Here is a 22922-nt window from a genome sequence, read left to right on the forward strand (position 1 = left end):
AGACCACTGAAAAGTTTAATTTATCAATTCCACTACTTTTGCCCAAAAGTAACAATCCATGTGTCCATAAGTATTGAGTCTACTAATAGACTACTAATAAACAATGAATAGAATAGAATTGTGGTAAATTAGTTTTTTACAATAAGTATAACTTCAGAAAAAGACATTGAAAACAAATAGTCACACTTGAAATGCATAAACAGGGCTCCCAGTTATTAAGGTGTTGTTTGTGTAAATTAAATCTGAAGCGTAAACTTTCCATGACTTCACTGCATAACTAAAGTCATCATTCCACTCAATCGAAGATGTCAGGTTGCATTTGCTCCCAATGAAAATCGTTTTTCCGATTGACCTTGAATTTGACTGTTACTTCCAACACTATACATGTCTTCAGAATTAAACTGGAGCTGACAACATAAGTTCCAAAAAGTGCAGTCACCATATCATCTGCTATCATCTGCTTAACACTTCGAGAATAGAACTGGATAATGTTATGCATTTATTCTGTCACATCTGCATCAAAACAAAGGACATTTTCTGTTGCTACCTTAATTCATCCCTACTGGCAACATTATTTCCAGAACTTTAATAAACAAAGATTGGTGCTATTGTTTTCCTTACGGCTTTAAATGATTTAGCTAATACATATTGTGATTGTCTTATGGTGTTATCCTGTATTTGTTATTGCTGTTCCTGTATTTGTTATTGCTGCTATAATCCTATTTACTCAAATATTGTCAATCCTTGAATAAAAGTTAATATAGTGTGTCTCAACCCTAGTTAATTTAGACAATCATTATAGAAGTTAAGCTCTTGACCTTTAGTGACCTTTAGTTATTTCCATTTGTAATTAGACTGGTTGATTGTGTTGTGTGGGTGAAGGAAACAAAGACGCTTAAACTTTTAAACTCACTTTATAAATGTATTATAACCTGATTCTCTCGAAACCTGTAAAGAAAATGTCCTGGTCAGGTTTACCCCAAATCAGTATAAAAAATAAAAAATAAAAAAAATAATGAAAAAGAAAATTTAATTTAATTTAATTATATTTTGCATAAGACAATGAAGCCTACATTTAGGAGCATTAAGATTTTTTGCATTGTGACATTATTTTCAGAACACTAGTATTTTAGCACATTTTACCTTCCAATTCTCATTACCGTAATTGGCCCAAGTGTTTTACTTTTACTGTTCCCATTGTGTTTCAAGATGATTCTTATTACCATAACATAATTTTATTTTTATTTTATTTTTTACTTTATTAAAATGCTGTTGCACAATGATTTTTTAAAGTTAAAATCATGTGGCTAAAATGAAAGGCAGTACTGGTAATGAGAATATCATAATAACCAATTTTTTTCAGATTGTGGTAATGAGAATATCATATAATCAACTTTTTTTGCATTTTCTGTAATGAAAATGTCATAATGACCAACTTTTTTTTGCATTGCGGTACTGACATTATCAAAATATCATAATGACCAACACAATGTGAGAAAAGCTGGTCATTATGTTTTCATACTGCAATGTGGAAAAAAAGACATTGCCTGCAGCCATTCAAGACCGGTTACCCACTGAAGCTAAGCAGGGCTGAGCCTGGTCAGTACCTGGATGGGAGACCTCCTGCGGAAACTAAGGTTGCTGTTGGAAGAGGTATTAGGGAGGCCAGCAGGGGGACACTGTACTGTAAAAAGGCACCATCCTTCGGATGAGACGTTAAACCGAGGTCCTGACTCTCTGTGGTCATTACAAATCCCAGGACACTTCTCAAAAAGAGTAGGAGTGTAACCCTGTCATCCTGGCAAAATTCCCCCCATTGGCCTTTATGAATCATGACCTCCTAATAATCCCTATCCATAAAATGGCTGTATCACTCTACTCTCTCCTCTCCACCAATAGCTGGTGTGTGTTGAGCATACTGGCGCACAATGGCTGCCGTCCAGGTGGATGCTGCACACTGGTGGTGGTTGAGGAGAGTCCCCTGTTCACTGTGTAAAGCACTTTGAGTGTAGTGTCAGAAAAGCGCAATATAAATGTAACTCATTCATTCATTCATAATGACTAACTGTTTTCCTCTTTGTGGTAATGAGAGTGTCATAATGATTTACTTTTTTCACATTGCGGTTATGAGAATATCATTATGATTGTCTTTTTTCGCATTGCGGTAATTTGAATATCATAAAGACTGATTATTTTCGCATTGCGGTAATGAGAGTATCATAATGATTGATTTTTTTTTTTTCACATTATGATAATGAGAGTATCATAATGACTGACTGTTTTTGCATTGCAGTAAGAGAATATCATAATTAGCGGCTTTTCACCCATTTCAGTAATGAGCATATCATAATGATTTATTTTTTTCACATTGTGGTAATGAGAGTATTATAATGATCAACTTTTTTGCATTGCGGTAATGAGAATATCATAATGATCTATTTAAAAAAAATCACATTGCGGTAATGATATCGTAATAATCGATTTTTTTTTACATTGTGGTAATGAGAGTATCATCATGACCAACTTTTTTCGTATTGCAGTAATGAGAATATCATAATGATTGACTTTGTTCGCATTGCGGTAATGAGAAAATCATAATTATCTACTTTTTTCACATTGCGTAATTAGAATATTGTACCGACTGACTATTTTCACATTGTGGTAATGAGAATATCATAATGACCAAATTTTTTCACATTGCGGTAATGATAATATCATAATAATCTACTTTTTTCCCATTTCAGTAAGGAGAATATCATAATGACCAAATTTTTCCCATTGAGGTAATGAGAATATCATAATGACCAACTTTTTTTCCCATTGCAGTAATGAGAATATCATAATGATCTATTTTTTTCCCATCGCGGTAATGGGAATATCATAAGGACCTATTTTTTTCCCATTGTGGTAATGAGAATATCACAATGATTGACTTTTTTCTCATTGCGGTAATGAGAATATCACAATGATTGACTTTTTTCCCATTGCGGTAATGAGAATATCGTAATGACCGACTTTTTCACATTGTGGTAATGAGAATATCATAATAATCGACTTTTTTGCATTGCTATAATGAGAATATCATAATGATTGACTATTGCGTGAATGAGAATATCATAATGACCGACTTTTTTCCCATTGCGATAATGAGAATATTGTAATGACCAACTTTTTTCACACTGTGGAAATGAGAATACAGTATTATAATGATTGACTTTTTTACCATTGCGGTAATGAGAATATAGTAATGATTTACTTTTTTCACATTGCGGTAATGAGAATATTGTACTGATCGACTTTTTTCATGTTGCGGTAATGAGAATATTGTACTGATAGACTTTTTTCCCATTGTGGTAATGAGAATATCATAATGACCAACTTTTTTTCCATTGCGGTAATGAGAATATCATAAGACTGACTTTTTTCACATTGTGGTACTCACAATATTGTACTGATCACATTTTTCCCATTGCGCTAATTGAAAATATCATATTGACAGACTTTTTTCACATTGCAGTAATGAGATTATCATCTTGACCTACTTTTTTTCACATTGCGGTAATGAGAATATCGTAATGACCGCCTTTTTCTTATTGCGGTAATGAGAATATCATAATGATAGATTTTTTTTTCACATTGCAGTAATGAGAGTGTCATAATGACCAACTTTTTTCCCTTTGCGTTAATGAAAATATTATAATGATCGACTTTTTTCCCATTGCGGTAATGAGAATATCATAATGATCGACTTTTTTCCCATTGCGGTAATGAGAATATCATAATGATTGACTTTTTCTCAATGTGGTAATGAGAATGTCATAATGACCGACTTTTTTCCCATTGTGGTAATGAGAATATTGTAATGACCGACTTTTTTCACATTGTGGTAATGAGAATATCTTAATAATCTACTTTTTTCCCATTTCAGTATGGAGAATATCATAATGACCAAATTTTTCCCATTGAGGTAATGAGAATATCATAATGACCAACTTCTTTTCCCGTTGCAGTAATGAGAATATCATAATGATCTATTTTTTTCCCATGCTGTAATGGGAATATCATAAGGATCTATTTTTTTTCCCATTGTGGTAATGAGAATATCATAATGACTGACTTTTTTCCCATTGCGGTAATGAGAATATCGTAATGACCGACTTTTTTTGCATTGCTGTGATGAGAATATCATAATGATTGACTTTTTTGCATTGCTGTAATGAGAATATCATATTGACCGATTGTTTTCCAAATTTCTGTAATGACAATATCATAATGATCGACTTTTTTCACGTTGCGGTAATGAGAGTATCATAATGACAATGCAACTTATAATTGCTTATTTGTTTCTTGTGATTTTGGAGTCAAAGGTTTCGTGATGTCCCATTAAACACATCTTTACCAGAACAGGAGCTAAACATATCACTACCTCATTGAGTGTGTGTGTACGTGCAAGTCTGTATTTGTTTCCACACTCGCTGACATTGTTTATACACTTCTGCCAAGTGCACCTTGCCTCTGACTTTCCTGGGTAACAAAACGTGCCATCAGTCTTTTGTGTGATAATGATCTGATCCGTTTGTGTGTGTGTGCAATTGGGACTCCACACATCTTTTTTTTAAAAGTGGTGTCTGATTACCAGTAATTTTTCCAGCCATAAGCAGCTCTTGCCTCTGCCCAAATGAACAAACCTCTCATCGACCCTTATCGATAGTCATTAACATCTTCTCTCCATTCGTACCTCGTTAATGTTCATTTTTCTCTTTCTTAAAAGAGTCAAAAAAATAGAACACCCCTCTCAACTATATCTGGCGGTGTATCTGTCCCACTGTTAGGATTTGACAAAAATGTGGGTGCATTTATACATTTGATATGGCAAGAATGCGCATTGACGGATCTCTGGCTAGGTTGGATGCCTTCTGGAGTAAGGATGGGAAGTTGTAAGGAATTTTAACGATTCCGGTTCCTTAAACAGTTCCATTAACGATTCTTTTAGTAATTTTAGGAAGAATCTACTCAACTCAAATCAACTCAAAAGACAAATATGTTTAGGAATCAGACTACACTGGTCTTGCTATATGATTCACGATGTAAATTAAAAAGAACCGTCTCAAAAGATTAATTTGTTTAGGAATCAGACTACACTGGTCACACTGTATGTTTTGGGCTGCTAATTAAATAAAAGTTTGCAGTGCTGCTGATTCTAGCAAGGTCTCCCATCTGCATCTAGCAACTGCATAGCAATGTGAAAATCACTTAGAACACCTTAGCAACCACATAGAAATACCCTGGCAACCACCTACTACACCTTAGCATTGTGGTGGCTACTTTTGCACATGCAAGCACCACTCATAATTTATTTCTTTTTTTATTCCAAATAGTCATTGAAATATGTTTATACTTGGTATCTGTTCTGATTTGACCGTGCTTACCAGTTTTCAAACTTACTTCAAGTGCTTTGAAGTTACAAGACTTATTTACTCCCAGTGTCCCAGATTCCAGATTTTATGGAGAAACAGGCTTAAAAAAAATCTGTTTTCTCGGAGAGAGAGAAAAAAGCAAATGTTACACCAGAGTTTGAGAGGAATATTATAGTTTTTAAAGTCATTGCTGCTGGTTTCAAGTTGGGCACTAGGAAATCAACTTTAACATACTTTTGACAAATCTCTGTCGCTGCAATTTACTGTCAATATTATACATTCCTGCATGGACAAGGTACTTTGGTGAGCTCTGATATTCCAGCAAGAAACACAGTCATTTTCTTGGGAAAAATAAGGGGTCTGATTACATATTTTTGACAGCACATTGAGCTAATTCTCCTCTGGAAAGCGCCAGTGTAATTATCTGCTGGTTTTCAGGGCACTTTAGCTTTGACGAAAGCTATAATTTTCACTCCCACAGCCAAAGTACTGCCTCCCCTCTCCCTCATTCTCTAAGCAGCTTGAAAGGAAGTTGAGATTGACATTTCTTGGCTTCTAAGTGACCCAAAAGTCCAGAGAAGAGTTATATATTTATTCAGTCTGTTACTCAAAACCGAATACGGTCATGATATTTCAAATCATGTGGCTTTTGGAGGAGATCGCCTAAGGGATTGGAACCAAATTTCACTCAGTGGCCCCTTTTAACCCTGGCAATAAAGGAATAGTTCATCCAAAAATTCTTATTCTGTCATTATTTACTCATCTTAATGTCAGAGCTTTATTAATGATTTAATTTGCATTTACACCTTGCATTCTAATGTGTCTCCAGTGTGATCAGATACACACGAAAAGTGGGAAAAGACGCTTACATATTTGTGTTAGGTTGCGTTATCCTTTTTACCAAATTTTAAAACATTGTTGGATAGTTCAAATCCTTTCCATTATTTTGGTCCATTGCTTGTCTCTACTTTAGAACCAGTCCCAGAGTAAAGGATGCAAATAGGGATTAAAAGTGAAAAAAGTGATTTTTTTTTTTTAAAGAACACTCAGGAGAGACATGAGTGAGAATTTGGGGAGGGAAATGTCAAACAAGAGGTTTCAAGTGTAGTCCAATGGAAAAAATAATGGGATATTGTTCATTAAATCTGGTGACCAGATCGCAAGACTGCGGTGTCTGGTTTCTTCTTCACATTGTGAAAGCGGAATAAAAATAAAAAGCTAAGAACCGCCAAGACAGCACTTATAATAGCTAATAGGCCTTATTTATGAAACATGAGCAGAACAAATTTGTGTGTAAAATCTTTTATAGATAGATTCTTCAGATGATTGAGGAGAATGCTTTTCTATGTCATCAAATTTAGATTTTCACCTGGCAAACCATAAAATGGATGAATACATCCCACCTGGAAACACCCTGGAAACCACACATAACACCCTATCATCGTGGTAGCAATTCAAGAAAACCAGAAAACAAAAGTTGGCAGTCTGGCTGTTATGTAAGACAATGAGTAAGCACACTGAGATTGGTCAGATGTTTGTTCCTAAGTGTTATATCATATCATATCCACTAGGAAATGATTTTTCTCTATGGCTGGCTATTGTAAAAATACCCTAGCTTTTATATTTTTGCTGGATTTTGAAATGCATCTAATACTGCTTGTCTTACAATGCTTGACCTATTTTCTGTGCAAAGAATCTGAAAGAGTATCTGTGTTGTCAACTGACTGTTCAAGATATTTTTATGGTTGTGTTGACTGAAAAGCAGTGGCATATCTAACCCGAAAAGATGTTTTGTTCGGCGCCAATGCAATAACTAGGACAACCTCTCAGTTAATCCATTTTCTTCATCTCACCGGTATTACGAAAGGTACAAACAACAATCTGCTTGGATATAAATAATTCAGCAGAATGCCAAAATGTCATCATTTTAGCATTCATATCCTTTATTAAAGCCTTAAATCTTAAAGATGCCATATCTGCAAAATATGATGTGTAAACAAACCCATAAATTACCGCAAATTGGCGCTCTGCCCCTCTTAGAGTTGGAATCGCTGTTTGCGTGTAGTGTACATTCATGTTTTGTCTGGATCTTTAAGGCCAAATCTGTGTTTTACACTTGTGCATATGACCGTAATTGCCCCCCTAAAAGTACAACTGGCCCCCTCCAATTCAACTGGTCTGGAAGCACCCCTGTCCAGCTCTCTGTTAAATATCACCCTGTTATGTCGAAAAGACCCCATCACAAGAAAGGTCAGTTGTCAGACCTCTTAGGTGACATGCATGCCCGCACTCTCCTCGCAGCGGCATCCCCTGCAGTCAGACCATTAGTGGCGGCCTGAACATATTGCAGACGCTGAGATGTGAAATGTAAATTTAGCTAATGTATGCTTGTTTCCGCACCGGCGATAAATTGATTTGAAACAGCACAGCAAATTTTTGCCGTCGCCTAGTGTGATGGAAAACAGATTTGTTCAGAGGGAGATTTAAATGGAATTAAATACACCAATCTCGCTCTAAGTAAAATGCACTACCGCAAAAATCCATAAAGAATCTTCGATGTTCAAAAAGGTGACCAAATTTCACTTAGCATTGGAGAGAACTCTGTCGACCTTTAAAAGTACATAGATAATTATATTTTACAATGTCTTCCCCAACATCCCAATTATAATGTCTCATTTAGATGGAAGTAATGGTGTCCCGCATGGAGACCAGCAAGCTTTGCATATAGGGTCTTAGGGTAACATATCTACTGTAATCATCCAGGGTGGGCTGGATGGTACTGTACAGCAGTTTGTGCCTTGTCAGCACATTTGCTTTGACTGGAGAGGGATATATGACCTGCAGCACTGAATGGATGTTGCCATAAGCTCATTCCATCACATCTCTGTGGCTCATAACTCTAAATTCCATTTAGCAGTAGAGCTCTGTGGGCAGTATTCACAGTCTTTTTGACATTATTAAAATAAACAAATCTTTTAAGGTGAAGTGTGTCGTTTCTGTTCCACTAATGACACCAAACCAACACTGCCTGGCCAAAAATAAAAAGTCACCGTTTGGATTTAAATTAGCAGATACTTAAGAGCCTATGATTGGATCATTATTGCTGTGATTAATATGTTTCAGCTTGCAACAATACTTTTAACCGTAACTTATGCAGTGTATAGCTTCTCATTTCTTTAACAACCATGTCGGAAGACGTGGTCCTGGAAAAGAACGACTATGCATTCATTGGGCTCAAATTGCGAAAGAGTGGTTCAGGGAGCAAGTGGAATCATTTTCACACATTAATTGGTCACCACGGAGTCCTGACCTTAACCCCATTGAAGTCTTTGTGATGTGCTGGAGAAGACTTTATGGAGTGGTTGGACTCTCCCATTGTTAATACAAGATCTCGGCCAAAAATTAATGCAACTCTGGATGGAAATAATGTTGTGACGTTGCATAAGTTTGTCAAAGCTAAAGGTGGTCCAACGAAATATTAGAGTGTGCTACGTTTTTTTTTGCCCAGGTATACATAGAGAGAGCTATACGTTCAGAATTTCCGTTAAGTGCACAACCTGAATGTTGCCATGTTTTCTTCCGACAGATGGCGCAACAGTGCCCACTCACTTTTTCAGCCATCTTGGTTCCAAAAGTAATCTTCCCATTCATTTTGTTACATAGGGATTTCATAAAGCACTTCATAAAAGAGTTCTAAACCATGAACAAAACCAAACAGCTCCAAAGTGAATCACAACATTAGAAACTTTAAGCAAAAATGTACACTATTTGGCCAAAAGTTTGTGGACACCATATGTGCTTGATGAACATTTGACTTCAAAACCTTAGGCATCAATTTCCCCCTTTGCTGTAATAACAGCTCCTACTGTGGAAGGCTTTCCACTATACTGTATGTAACATGGCTGCAGGGATTTGCTCTCATTCAGACACAAGGCTATCAGTGAGGTCAGGAACTGATGTTGGTCGATGGGGCCTGACTTACAGTTGCTGTTCCAGTTCACCCCAAAAGTGATCAGTGGGGTTCAGATCTGGGCTTTGTGCAGGCCAGTCAATTTCTTCCACGCCAGACACAGTAAACCTCTTCTTTATGGACCTCACTTTGTTCACAGGGGCATTGTCATGCTGGAACAGAAAAGGGCTATCCCTAAACAGTTGCCACAAATTTGGAAGCACACAAAGCCCAAGCCATTACATAAAGAAACATTAAGATTTTTCTTTACTGGATTTAATGGAGTAACCAAATTCATAATTAGAAACTTTTGGCTATATAGTGTATTTGAAAATCAGACATGAAGACAAAGGTGCAAGACTGTGTACTTAACGTCTTTAATTGGAGAATGAACTTAAGTCCCATGAAGCTTCGCAAATGATAATCAGAATTAAAAACAATGAATGAATTAATTCATTTTACACTTACAGTATATAGGGCTTTTCTGCACTCAAAGGGAACAGAGAACTGTCCTCAACCACCACTAGCGTAAGTGTGCAGCATCCAACTGTGCCATAGGTCCAATGGTGGATATATATATATAAAAAAGATATCTATATCTATATCTATCTATATATATCTATCTATCTATCTATATATATATATATATATATATATATATATATATATATATATATATATATATATATATATGTATATATATATAAATAATAATAATGACTCGCCTCAATCCGGGCGGCGGAGGACGAATCTCATTTGCCTCCGTGTCTGAGACCGTCAGTCCTCGCATCTTATCACGTAGCTTGTTGAGCACATTACCACGGAGACATAGTGCGTGTGGAGGCATCCACACACAATTCACCATGTGCCCCACCGAGAGCGAGAACCACACATTATAGCGACCAGGAGGTTACCCCATGTGACTCTACTCTCCCTAGCAAACGAGCCAGTTTGGTTGCTTAGGAGACCTGGCTGAAGTCACTCAGCACACCCTGGATTCGAACTCGCGACTCTAGGGGTGGTAGTCAAATCTTTTTTTATTTTTGAGTTATTGTTAAAAAATAAACTCCTCTATGGAGAAAATTAATGGGATATTTACTTCCAGAACCAGACTTCTGCAGTCTTAGCCCTTTTCCACCGACATGGTCGGGGGGCAGGTTCCTGGGCTGTTGCAAAATCTCGAACTGTTCGCACATTTTCACCGCAGAAAAGCCTGTTCCGTGGCAGAAGAACTGGTTCCGCACCGACCCCAAAAGCTTGCTGGTCTCTACGCAGGAACCAGTAACGTCAGGGGGCGGATGGCGGGATATTGTTCCGTTACCAGTTTTCCCTATCATCAACAGTAGCTACCGTCTGCAGCAAGGAATACTTCTTCACTTTATTACAACAATGAAAAACCCACAAAAATGTCATCCATCAAAGGCGTTCAGAAAAGTTTGCATTTAGTGGCTTAAGTTTGAGAACCCCTCCTCTAAACAAATTAGTACTGTACCTGCCAAAGCTAGCCAGCCAAACCCACCTCAAACTTAGGCCATTGGCTGAGCCAATGTCTAGCTCAAACCTCTGTGTTAAGTGGGGCAGAAATTACACACTTCACCTTTAAAGACAGGAATAAAAAATGTTAACAAGACATTTTTGTCAACTTTACAAAAAGAGAGTTGAGAAAAGACTGTTTACACAATGCAATGGTAAGACTATGTCTGTCTATACCTTCGGAGCAAGTATCTTGACTGAATTTTTGCCGGTGGTCTACAAACCTACAGTATAGCGCATTATTACAGAAGAAATTTTTAAATATGCTGGCAGCCTCTAAACCTTCAAAGTTGTAACTGGTACTTCCTCTATGCACCTTCTCTAGAGCAGCCCTGCTGGCAAAGTAAATCTAAGTGAGCTGATATATTGAGCAAATGGTTGCGTTGTAATAAATAATTTAGCCATGTAGGTGGTATGCATAGTCTTCTAGTTAAACATGCTTAAGACATCATTTAATCTTCCTTTGTGTCATTTCTGTGTGTAACTGCCCCTATTGTGCGCGATTTATCAGATTCCATCTGAATTTTAAAAACAAACCTGCATTCTGTTTCATTTGTTGTGTTGTCTAGCAGGGTTCCCACTCATCCTGGAAAACCTGGAATTTTGCAGTGCAGTTTTCCAGTCATGGAAAATGAGAAAAATACCTAAATGTCCTGGAAAATAATTTAAGTATAATAAAACAGTTTGATTGTGTGTACAAAAACATGGTAACGATGGACTTGGGATAGTGTCAAATACACAAATTCTTATAGTTTTTATCACTACCGATGGAATGTCTCAGAATTTGACACATTTGGGACAAAATAGAATGTTTGCATTAGGGATGTGCCAGGATGGTTGACTAATCGACTAGTCGTCCAACAACCAACTATTCAATTAGTAGGCTCGACTACTAACATTTCTGTTTTTAGTGGTGGTGGTTTTAATGGCAGACACAGTTCTCAAAATCATTGAGAGACATCACTTCTCGGAGAGCATATTGCATGATGATAGCTTGTTGTGCTTAACAGTGAGCCTAATGGAGCCTAATTATACTTTTATTGATTGTATACTATTCGTTCAGACAACCCACAGACTAGTCAATTATAAAAATGTATAGTTTTGCACATCCCAATTTTGAATGCACAAATAATCAGATTAAAATTGTGACATGTCCTAGTGTGATTATTAAACTGCAAAAGGCTGCGAAAAACTAATTAAATATATAATCTGCATGTGCTGCATGCTTCAAAATGAATGTAATGAATTCAGAAAAAATAACCATTCAGTAACCACAATATGTACATCATGACCTCTCTTGTGTTTTTGCTTAAAAATTATACCTGTTGGGCACATAAAATGTTGTGTAAATGTCCTGGAAAATTGTGCCTTGAAAAGATTGGGAACACTGTCTAGCTTTTTTAATGCAAGAACATGTTCGGTGTGAATGGTCCCTTACTCTCACAATCACAGGTTTGACATTGACTGATTCTGTTTTAGTTTGTGCTGATGGGCTAGAATTCTGATTCTGGTCAATATCCAAATGAAATGTGTAAAGTACCAAGAGTTCCTGTCAAGCCACTGTGAACCAGAGTGAACCAGGGCAGTCAACGTCTGCTCCAGCAAATTACCACGGGATAGTGGATATCTTCCCCTATTACTCAAACACAGGATCTGAATGTAATAGCTCAGCAGAGACAGACTTGGGAGGGAGTGAATGAGATTGAGCTTCTATTTCCTTCATCTCAGTTTAGAGACCAAACAGAAACCCAATCATTCCGCCTGGAACAAAGTTCGACTTTGAAAATGGAAGGACACTGGGGAGAACCAGAGACAATTACAAGAGGACCCGTTTATGCCAAACAACCGTACAGAAAATGGATAAAGAACCTTATAGTCCTGCTAACTGCGTAACTGTTGATTAATCAACGGCTTGTTCTTCAAAATCACTAACACCATTAAAAATACTCTTCAAAACTTTTTTAAATCAGTTTGGCTGGACTGGACAGTAAAATTATTCGGATATAAATACTTTAACGTGTCTTCTGTGCTCGGCTTCATTTTTGGATAGGTGTGATAGGGTCAATGACTGTCTGTCTTCAACATGCAATCATTGTAGAAGCCTCACAGAATTGTGAGAAAGTTTTGAGGATTAGTATTGAGTATTATGTGTGGCTTATAATTAATAATATAATAGTGGTTTATGTAAAATAATTTATACTAGTTGTCTGATAGAGGTATTTTAATGGCTGATACCGATATATAGAGATATAATTACATGAGATGTTCACAAAATTGTTGAAATGAACAATTATTTTAGACAATATTTACATAACATTCACAACTATGTTTATTTTATTTTTTTATTATCAATTGATATTGGTTATTGGCTGATGCTGATAATCTCAAAATGGCCAAATATCAGCAAATTGACCTGGCCGATGGTTGAAATATACGAGATGTTCACAAAAGTTCTGTAATTAGCATTTATTTAGACAGTATTGACTAAGCATTCACAATTAAATCTAAAACAAATTGTTTGTTATCCATTGGTATTGGTTATTGGCTGATGCTGATAATCTCAAAATGGCCAATTATTCGCCAATTAATCGACCAATTATTTAAATGAGATGTTCACAAAAATGCTGAAATGAACACTTATTTTTAGACTATATTTACCCAACATTCGCAAAGAAAAAAAACTACTATTATCCATTGATATATTGGTTTTTGGCTTATGCGGATAATCTCAAAATGGCCAAATATCGGCCAATTAATTGACCTGGGCAGCGTTTCCCAAAAGCATCATAAGCCTAAATAGATCATAGAAACCATTGGCGGCAATGGTCTCTGTGATCAACTTAAGCTTGAGATGCTTTTAGGAAGTGGAGCCCTGGCCAATGGCAGGAATAATTAAATGAGGTGTTCACAAAAATTTTGAATTTACATTTATTTTAGGCAATATTTACCCAACATTACCCAAATTTTCTCAAAATAGCCAATTAATCGACCTGGCCAATATATCAGTCTACAACTAATTTACAAAATCACCATGAAAAAAAAATTGTACGAAAGGGAGAGGGGGAAATTTCAGTTAGCGCCTCACCTCTCCCCTGATATAGTACATTTTCCAGAAATCTTTAGCACAAGCTCTTTGATGACTGTGACACTGTTTACCTGGTATTTAGATTCATTCTGGGTGATCCGAACGTAAATGAACAGTGCTAAATACAGGTTTAAATGTGGTACAAATCATTTTGTGATGTTCAAACTCAAACTACATTAAAAACGCATGTGACCACATCGCGTTTGTAGTGTAAACGGTGATCTGGCCTGATGCATCCCGGACCGCAGAGAAGCACTCGCCCAAACTTTGCCGTTTACATATGACTTAAGAGGGAATCGTCTGAATGAAAAATTTGAAAATGTGCATACATATACATGAACAAGACTTCAGGAGCTTCTTTAATGTGCCTGGTATCAACATGCAGTGACACAAATGTGAGACACACACACCCGAAGCTCAGTTAATACAGGTACTCAACTAAAATAATGGAGAATTCTGCTCGAAATGTCACGTTTGTGCTTAGGTAAATTTTATATATATCTAGGAGAAACAGTGCATCAGTTTTTTCACACTTTGTTATTCATTAACATCATAAAGCAATAGCACATTGATGTGGTGAGTCATGTGCTGTCATGAAATCAGAGACCCTCCCTTCGAAATCTGAACACAAACGATCAAGGAAGACACATTTGAGCGACCAGTGTAAAAGGCAGTGTGTCTCGCCTGACCGCTTGTGATCTGATCACCAGAGCCACATCTTAATACCAGGTGTAACAGGGCCTAACACTTCAAACAGGTATTTATGTAAATGAGGTACCTTTTTGGCTGTGGCATATAGAGTAGAGGATTGTGGCGGATGTGTGACCTCACGCTGGTAGGTGAGGATCTGGCTGCTCTTCTGTCACTGCAGCTTTCATCTCCAGTGGCCATGAAATCAGTACAGAGAACTCAATTAACACTTGAAGCCATCCTTCCTGCACTCCTAGCTGAGCAGAGCCTGAGGAGGAAAGGGTCCAGATTACAGGAGACTTGTGAGACTCAGGGCTAAGGAAAAGTCCTCCCCGTTTGGTGTCATGTCGTTGCTTCTGGAATTCGGCCCCTATGTAGAACTACAGTATGAGACCTAGTGAAAGCAGGCCTTGTAGGTTTTTGCGTTAAGTATTAACCTTTTTTTGTTTGTTTGTTTGTTTTAAAGCTAAAATATGTATTTTTGGCGGCACTAGTGTCACCAAATCGACTTGCAAAATGAATTATTGCTTTCAAACAGGATTTTTACAAACACTCCCCCTGGAAGTACCACCTCAAACTCACACCATCGGTTAAGTCTATGTCAGGATTGTCTGCATTGTCTTATTTTTGCATTTGTAAAGGCAAGCATTACTATTATTGTTACTCATATTTAGGTTTCGGAATTTGAACAAACCCCTAACCCTAACCCAACCTAACCCTAAACTAACCCTAATCCTTAGTATTATGCTTTGGCATGTAACTCAGGTATGAATGATACCTTTAATTATGTAGCTTGTTGAGGAAAGATATGCTTTTACTTTTCTAAGCAATGAAACTCACGGTTTCCCCTGGCAGATGATAAAATGGACAGTAAAAATAGGCTTATATTGAAGGAGGGACCTGGACCACATGTACGGACCAGAATGTCATTGGGGGTGAGCTCTTGGGCCAGTAAGTAGCCACCTAGCAATTACCAAGAACACTCTAAAATCCATATACAGTAGCTTAGCACATATTAGCAACCAAATAGCAATGCCTTGGCAACCACCCAGAACATCCTAGCATTGTAGTGGCAAGTTTTGCATAGAGCTAGTTTGCGAAATCTAGTTTGTTCATTCTTTAAATTTTTCAAATGTGTTATGCATTATTGAACTTTGAGAAGAAAACCCTTGATTCTGACAATGTACCATAAATATTTCCCTACTTTTTCAAGGACTTAATTCATCTTGGGCGCAACTAAAAATACAATAACTGCTTTGAGAGTGGAAGGAGTTTATTTAACGTGGGCTCTGTTTTAGATAAAACTGCTGACATTTTTGTATGTATGTGTACTATTTTTGTGACATTTCTGAAGGCTTGATGAGTGAATTATTGTCTAGTGTGTGACATCCCTTAGGACTGAATGGAGAATGTTTTCTACAGCTGTTTTAAGAAGGTCATGTTTGTTGATGTATGGAACAGCTTTAATCTACTGTATGTGAAGGTGCGTAATGTGAATAGTAAACAACATATGAATAGTAAACAACATATGAAAGCAAAAATAGAATGTATTTTTGACTGGTTTTTGACAGGTCAGGGCATAAATTTCTTTCTGAGGCATATGAGGTTGGGAATCCACTAAAATCGGTTACAGATCCAATTCCAGAGGTTTCGGATCCTTGATACTAGATGACACATCTCTTTACAGATCCTTAACGCCAGAGATTATAGGCAATGTTTTCCTGAAAGTCATACTAAAGCATACTTGAACTGAATATGTCCAGTTCAGCTTTGACATGCTAGTACTTACTATGTTTTGGGATGCATTAATCCTAATCTGACATTATATATGAGATAAATACAGCACTATGCAAATTGGCATTCAGCCACAGAGTTTTCCATGCAGAAGTTTTGCCAAGAGGGTTAGCTGGGTTATCTAGCTAATGTAGTTTTTTGAATGTCTTTTGACTCTGTTTTTGGAAAATATGGGTCAAATTTTAATAAAAGCTTTTTGATTTACCAAACTGTTCATATGTAACACAACATATATAAATGCAAGGCAACCAAACAGGAAGTTAGGACATATCGCTATCATTGCTATCATGCTTAGAGTTTACAGGAGCAATTTGGTGATAACGTCACTTACTGGTTAAAAAGTGTAATATATAGTGCATTCAGAAAGTATTCAGACCCCTTCATTTTTTTCCACATTTTGTTATGTTGCAACCTTATGCTAAAATGCTTTAAATTGTTTTGTTTTTTTCCTTATCAATCTACACTCCATACCCCATAATGACAAAGCAAAAAACAGATCTTTGATAACTTTTGAAAAAAACTGAAATATCACATAAAATATTGCACAATTCCTTTAGTGAATCGGTCGTTAAACCAGCGCAGAGAGTGCACAGATCATTTCTTGTTTATTCCACCCATTGTGTGTGAACTATGAAATCAACTACTACTAAAAATCTGCTTTTCATAGTACCACTGGGGTTATTGTGACTAAACAAATTGACTGAACCTTACATTTATTCCAATGAGGTTTGGCCCAATATTGACAATTTCAGTTTTATGAACAAAAATTTGCCATCCCATTCATTCATTATTTGCTTTATCTTGCGCATGTCGTGAGCTGGTCAGATTTATCCCTGTTATCGCAGTCTGTTATTTAATGGTACCATTTGTTCTTTTATTGCCATGTGGATTTAATCACAATCTTTCTCCACCATTCCACAGCCGACCAGTGAGGATGATCTCTGCCCAATCTGCTATGCACACTCCATATCGGCAGTCTTCAAGCCCTGCTCCCACAAATCCTGCAAGTGAGTTCAACAAACTGTTGCCAATATCCTGTCAACAGCACCATTCTTCTATTCATTGTTCCATTTAGGAGACTAACAGCATGCATTTAAATGCTTCTATAGCCATTACTTAACATATATACTGCGTGGTACGATCATGTTTGTGGGATTGTAATGGTTCCACTGGTAACGTTGTGGTCTCTGCATGGTAACGTTGTGGTCTCCGTATACGCAGCTTGTGTAATACGAGGTTGTGGGATGGCTACTAACCAGAAGTAATGCTATATACACTCACTGAGCACTTTATTAGGAACACCAGCACACCTACTTATTCATGTGATTATCTAATCAGCCAATTGTGTGTTAGAAGTGCTATACATAAAAATCATTCAGATATGGGTCAGGAGCTTCAGTTAATGTTCATATCAACCATCAGAATGGGGAAAAAATGTGATCTCAGTGATTTCGACCGTAGCATGATTGTTGGTGCCAGACTGGCTGGTTTGAGTATCTCTGGAACTACTGATCTCCTGGGATTTTCACATACAGCAGTCTCTAGAGTTTACTCAAAATGGTGCCAATAACAAAACAAAAAAACATCCAGTGAGTGGCAGTTCTGCGGACAGAAATGCCTTGCTGATGGAAAATGGTCAGACTGGTTCGAGCTAACAGAAAGGCTACGGTAACTCGGGTAACAACTCTGTACAATTGTAGTGAGCAGAAGAGCATCTCAGAATGGACAACTCGTTGAACATTTAGGCGGATGGGCTACAACAGCAGAAGACCATGTCGGGCACTTTATTAGGACCGTAGTGTTGCTTATAAAGTACTCAGTGAGTGTATGTACTTTATATTGCTTATATTGGTATAAGTAATGAGTTGAAATGTTGGTGCCTATGTTAATCTGTGATCAGTCAATTGATGGTAGTCCACACACAAGATAAATGAAATTTTATGTAGAAATACAGAAGTTCAATGGGGAAATAACAGTGTGTATCTCTAGGGCTAGGTGGTATGATGGTATATACTGAACGGTGGTTTCGACTGGAGCTCATCTAATCAGAATTTAGTGTCAAAACTCTGTGTTTTATACAATTTGTTTTACAGTGTTTATATTCTTTTGTTTTTAACTCAATGGTTATATAATGTGAAGCTGTTTTTGTAGGGATGCTAGACTAATCATTCACTTTTAATGATTCATTTTATCTTTTGGTTTGCATTCATTAAGTTCCAAATACAAATAGTTACATTTGTAAAGTTATCAAAAATAGGCATAGTTATTTAAAAATGACTAAATAGTGATATATGCTGTTACCTTGATATAAAATTACTCTGTGATCCCTTGATGAAATCATTTGTTCGTACCGTCCACACCTGTATCTGCATCTGTGTTACATTAAGCTTTTGAAAATAAGGACGGCATTGATTTATACGCTTTATCTATTTGGGTTAATCTTAAAAATCAAAACTAATTGTTCAGGATAACATCATTCTCACATCCATAAATTTTCTTTGCAGATAATTACATTCTGTTTTCGGGTCAATTCAGGTACATCATCCCAGCAAAGCATACCTTAAAAAACTCCCGGCTGTGACATGACTCGGCACTCTTTAAATGATTAAATGTCACTGATGGACCGATCCCTCTCCCTGTTTTCCTCCCTCCCTCACTCTCTGTCTTTTATTTCAGGGCCTGTATCAATCAACACTTGATGAATAACAAGGACTGCTTCTTCTGCAAGGCCACTATCACTGGAGTGGATGATTATACCAAACCGGCCTCCTCTTAGCATGCCCATCACACACACTCAGTGTTCAAAAGCTTTGGGTACTGAAAATCAACATGATGTACACTTTCCCCAAAGACACACACAAAAAAAACCACACATACGCTGACTGGAAACATTGTTTCTACTACAAATTGGTCCACTCGAACTTCCAAACCCTCGAAAAATCATTTATGTGGACTTCCATGTTCAACCTGTTTGTTTTTTTCTGCCAACTTAACCCCTCTGTGTTGGCATATCATAACATTTTGTCCTCTGGCAAATGGAACGAGGCTTTGTAAGGCAACAGTCTTTCCCAGATGTCTTTGTGATGAATGGAAGAGATCGTGTTTAGAGGTTGTGACAGAGTAGGAGGAAAGCTGAATCTGGAAGACTGCTGGGATACAACAAAGAGGAAATGACAAATCCTCCCTCAGATGGACAACTTGCTATCCTCCTCAGTCCATTGTCTCAATGTATTCTCTTCCTCATCCATTTTCCTCTTTCATCTCTCTTTTTCTTCACTATTCTTATTTCTTCATCCCTTCCTTTTTTCTCCCTTTTCCCCTTCCTCCTTCCTTTTCCTTTTCCAATACACTATATTTTCTCTTCCCTTTTCCTCTCCCCCTTCCTTTTCCTCTTCCAATTAACTTTCTTTTCTCTTCCCTTTTCCCCTTCCTTTTCCTCTTCCAATTCACTTTCTATTCTCTTCACTTTTCCCTTCCTCCTTCCTATTTCTCTTCCAGTTTATTTCCTTTTCCCCTTTCCCATTCCTCCTTCCTTTTCCTCTTCCAATACACTATATTTTCTCTTCCCTTTTCCTCTCCCCCTTCCTTTTCCTCTTCCAATTCACTTTCTTTTCTCTTCCCTTTTCCCCTTCCTTTTCCTCTTCCAATTCACTTTCTATTCTCTTCACTTTTCCCTTCCTCCTTCCTATTTCTCTTCCAGTTTATTTCCTTTTCCCCTTTCCCATTCCTCCTTCCTTTTCCTCTTCCAATACACTGTATTTTCTCTTCCCTTTTCCTCTCCCCCTTCCTTTTCCTCTTCCAATTAACTTTCTTTTCTCTTCCCTTTTCTTGTCCCCTTCATTTTCCCCTTCCTTCTTCATGTTCCTCGTCCAATTCATTTTCTTTTCTCTGCCCTTTCCCCCCACCCTTCCTTTTCCTCTTCCAATACACTTTCTTTTCTCTTCCGTTTTGGAGAAGAGGAAGAGGGGGAGTCAAAAGGGAGTGAAAAGAAGAAAAAAGAAGTGGGAGAGGAAGGGGAAGAGGAGAAGAAAGGGAATAGAAAAGAAAGTGAATTAGAAGAGAAAAAGGAAGGAGGAATGGGGTAAAAGGATGAGAAAATAAAGTGAATTGGAAGAGGAAACCTTCCTCTTACTATTTCCTCTGTCTCTTTTCTTCTTCCACTTCACTTCTCTTTCTCTTCCCTTTCCCTTTCCCCCTTCTTGTTCTCTTTTCCCTTCCCTCTTCATCCTCCCTTTCGCTGTTCCTCTTCTCTTGCTCTTGTCTCTTCCTTTTTTCTTCCTTTTCCGCCTACTCCCTTTTCCTCTTACATTATCCTCTTTTTTCACCTTCCTCCTCTCTTCCTTTTTCAATTACCTCTCTCTTCCTATTTCACTTCACTTTCTCTTCCCTTCCTTTTCTTTTCCTCTTACCATTTCCTCTTCAATTTATTTTTCTTTTCACCTTCCTCTTCCCATTACTCTCTTCTTGTTCTCTTCTCTCCCCTTCTTCCTCTTTTCTTTTCTATTCCTTTTCCCTTTCTCCTTTCTCCCATTTCCTCTTCTTATTCTCTTCCTCTTATTTTCCCCTTCCTTCTCCCCTTCCTACCCTTTTTTTTCTCCATCCTCTTCTTACTTTTCCTATTTTCTCTTCCCTTCCTTTCCTCCTCCCTTTTCCTTTTCCTCTTCCCTTTATCTTTACCTTTTTTCTTCTCGCTCTTCTCTTCCTCTTCCTATTTTCTCTACTATCTCTCTTTGCAAACTCTGTTTAATATAATATCAGGAAGGCAGACAAAAACTCTATATGCATTTGGTAAAGTATTTTATACTCTACTGACAGCCATATTTGAAATGACAATATGTAGTAACACTAAGCAGAACCTTCAGTCAGTTCTGATTGTTGTACAAGAAAAGATCAAAGGTTAAAAAAATAACTCATACACACAAAGGAGTTACATTCACTAGTCATACAATATATGTAAAATAAAAGAGTTTTATTAAGGATTTATAAAGCATCATACAGAATAAGATCTACTTAAAGTTATATATGGTTTTGAAATAAAACAGTTTACAGTTAGACAAATTTGATTTGTGGGACAGTAGTAAGAGTTCATGTTTGAGAGAAATGCTTTAATGCTATGCCAACGTCTTCAAAACACTTTGACCCACTATTGTGCAACATTTGTCATTACTTGTCAAGACCATACAACTTACGACCTGTTCAATCTGCTCCCTGCAACATTTTTTCCTACCAGAACTTTAGTACGTGTGGTCTGTCAATAATGGTGTGGTCATAGTGGATGTTCTCAAAAAACCCTCAACCTTTTTCATTCTAAGACATTTCCTTCAGTCTTTTACATTAGTGCCTAGACTGCTGTACTCGTAATGAAACACAAACAGACATCTAGATTTAAGTGCTTTACTCTTGTGTGCAAGGAGATAGACAACCCAGAATCCTTTACTAATGGATTATGTTGTAACATCGACTCAGAATCCATTGCCTTGCCACGGTTATCTTAAAAGGATATTTAGCCATTGACAGTTCCAGTGTTCTACACCAAATAAAAGTGTGGTGGTTTGACCCAGTTGAAAACCTACAAATAATTAGAGAGGAGGACAGATGGCTAGATACAAATTGAGCCAAGATTGGAGGTGGACTTTAGCACAGCTTTGCTTGTCAATATACAAACAGATTGATTTTCCTTCCAAAGTTATCATATGCTACTTACATAATAATGCACACAGACTGTTTATTTCAAACACCTAGGGAATTTGCTATGACATGGAAACCACTGCAGTTCTAATCACTTTAAAACGAATATTAAGTATGAATTATCTAAACCAAAAGAATATTTGGGTGACAACTTCACTCATTTGGACTGTTAAAGCATTTCTCACAGTGTGGTGTAATGTTGTTTTCAAACAGGGGGTGCATGATTTAATTTGGGACCCCCCCTGTATAGCTCTTTACTTTTAGGTGTGTGTGATGAAGACGTGTGTTTGCGGTGAGTGTGCAGACTAATTTAATTTAACAAACGGTTTCCACTCTCAGGCATCTGCTTCTGTTGTCAAAGGGAATTTTAGGTTAGTTGAACAATATTTAAAGGACTGTTGATGTTTTTGTTTTGGTCAGAAAGATGGCAACTTTTGTTTTTTGTTTTCATTTTTGTGAGAGTGTACATGTATTGATGTAATATTACCTTAAAATTTTTTATCTGAAATGTCTGTGTAGTGTGGTTAATGAGTACACACTGCTCACTAATATATTACACATTGGTGTCACTTATTTTTAAAGCAATAAATGCACCCTCACCAATTAAAATAACAACAATATCATAATGCTGATAATTGGTTGAATTAATAATCAGTTTTATCAAAATTGTAAAATGATGCCATGTCGCACATTTTGCATGTTACCCTGCTACTGCGTGATTATTATTATTTTATTTATTATTATTATTATTGTTATTATTATTTAT

General features: G+C 37.0%; 1 protein-coding gene across 1 annotated transcript in view; it reads left to right on the top strand.

Moving 5' to 3' along the window:
- The window catches only part of LOC127438460 (E3 ubiquitin-protein ligase RNF123-like), a 202867-nt gene extending 180199 nt beyond the window's left edge, over positions 1-22668 (top strand). The window contains exons 38-39 of the mRNA XM_051694070.1: positions 17390-17475; positions 19145-22668. Coding sequence (XP_051550030.1) covers positions 17390-17475; positions 19145-19244 — 186 coding nt within the window. The 3' untranslated portion in view covers positions 19245-22668. The remainder of the gene's footprint in view (positions 1-17389; positions 17476-19144) is intronic.
- The last annotated feature ends 254 nt before the right edge of the window (positions 22669-22922 follow it).

The sequence above is a fragment of the Myxocyprinus asiaticus genome, chromosome 49 (assembly GCF_019703515.2).
Source record: "Myxocyprinus asiaticus isolate MX2 ecotype Aquarium Trade chromosome 49, UBuf_Myxa_2, whole genome shotgun sequence".
NCBI classification, from domain to species: Eukaryota; Metazoa; Chordata; class Actinopteri; order Cypriniformes; family Catostomidae; genus Myxocyprinus; species Myxocyprinus asiaticus.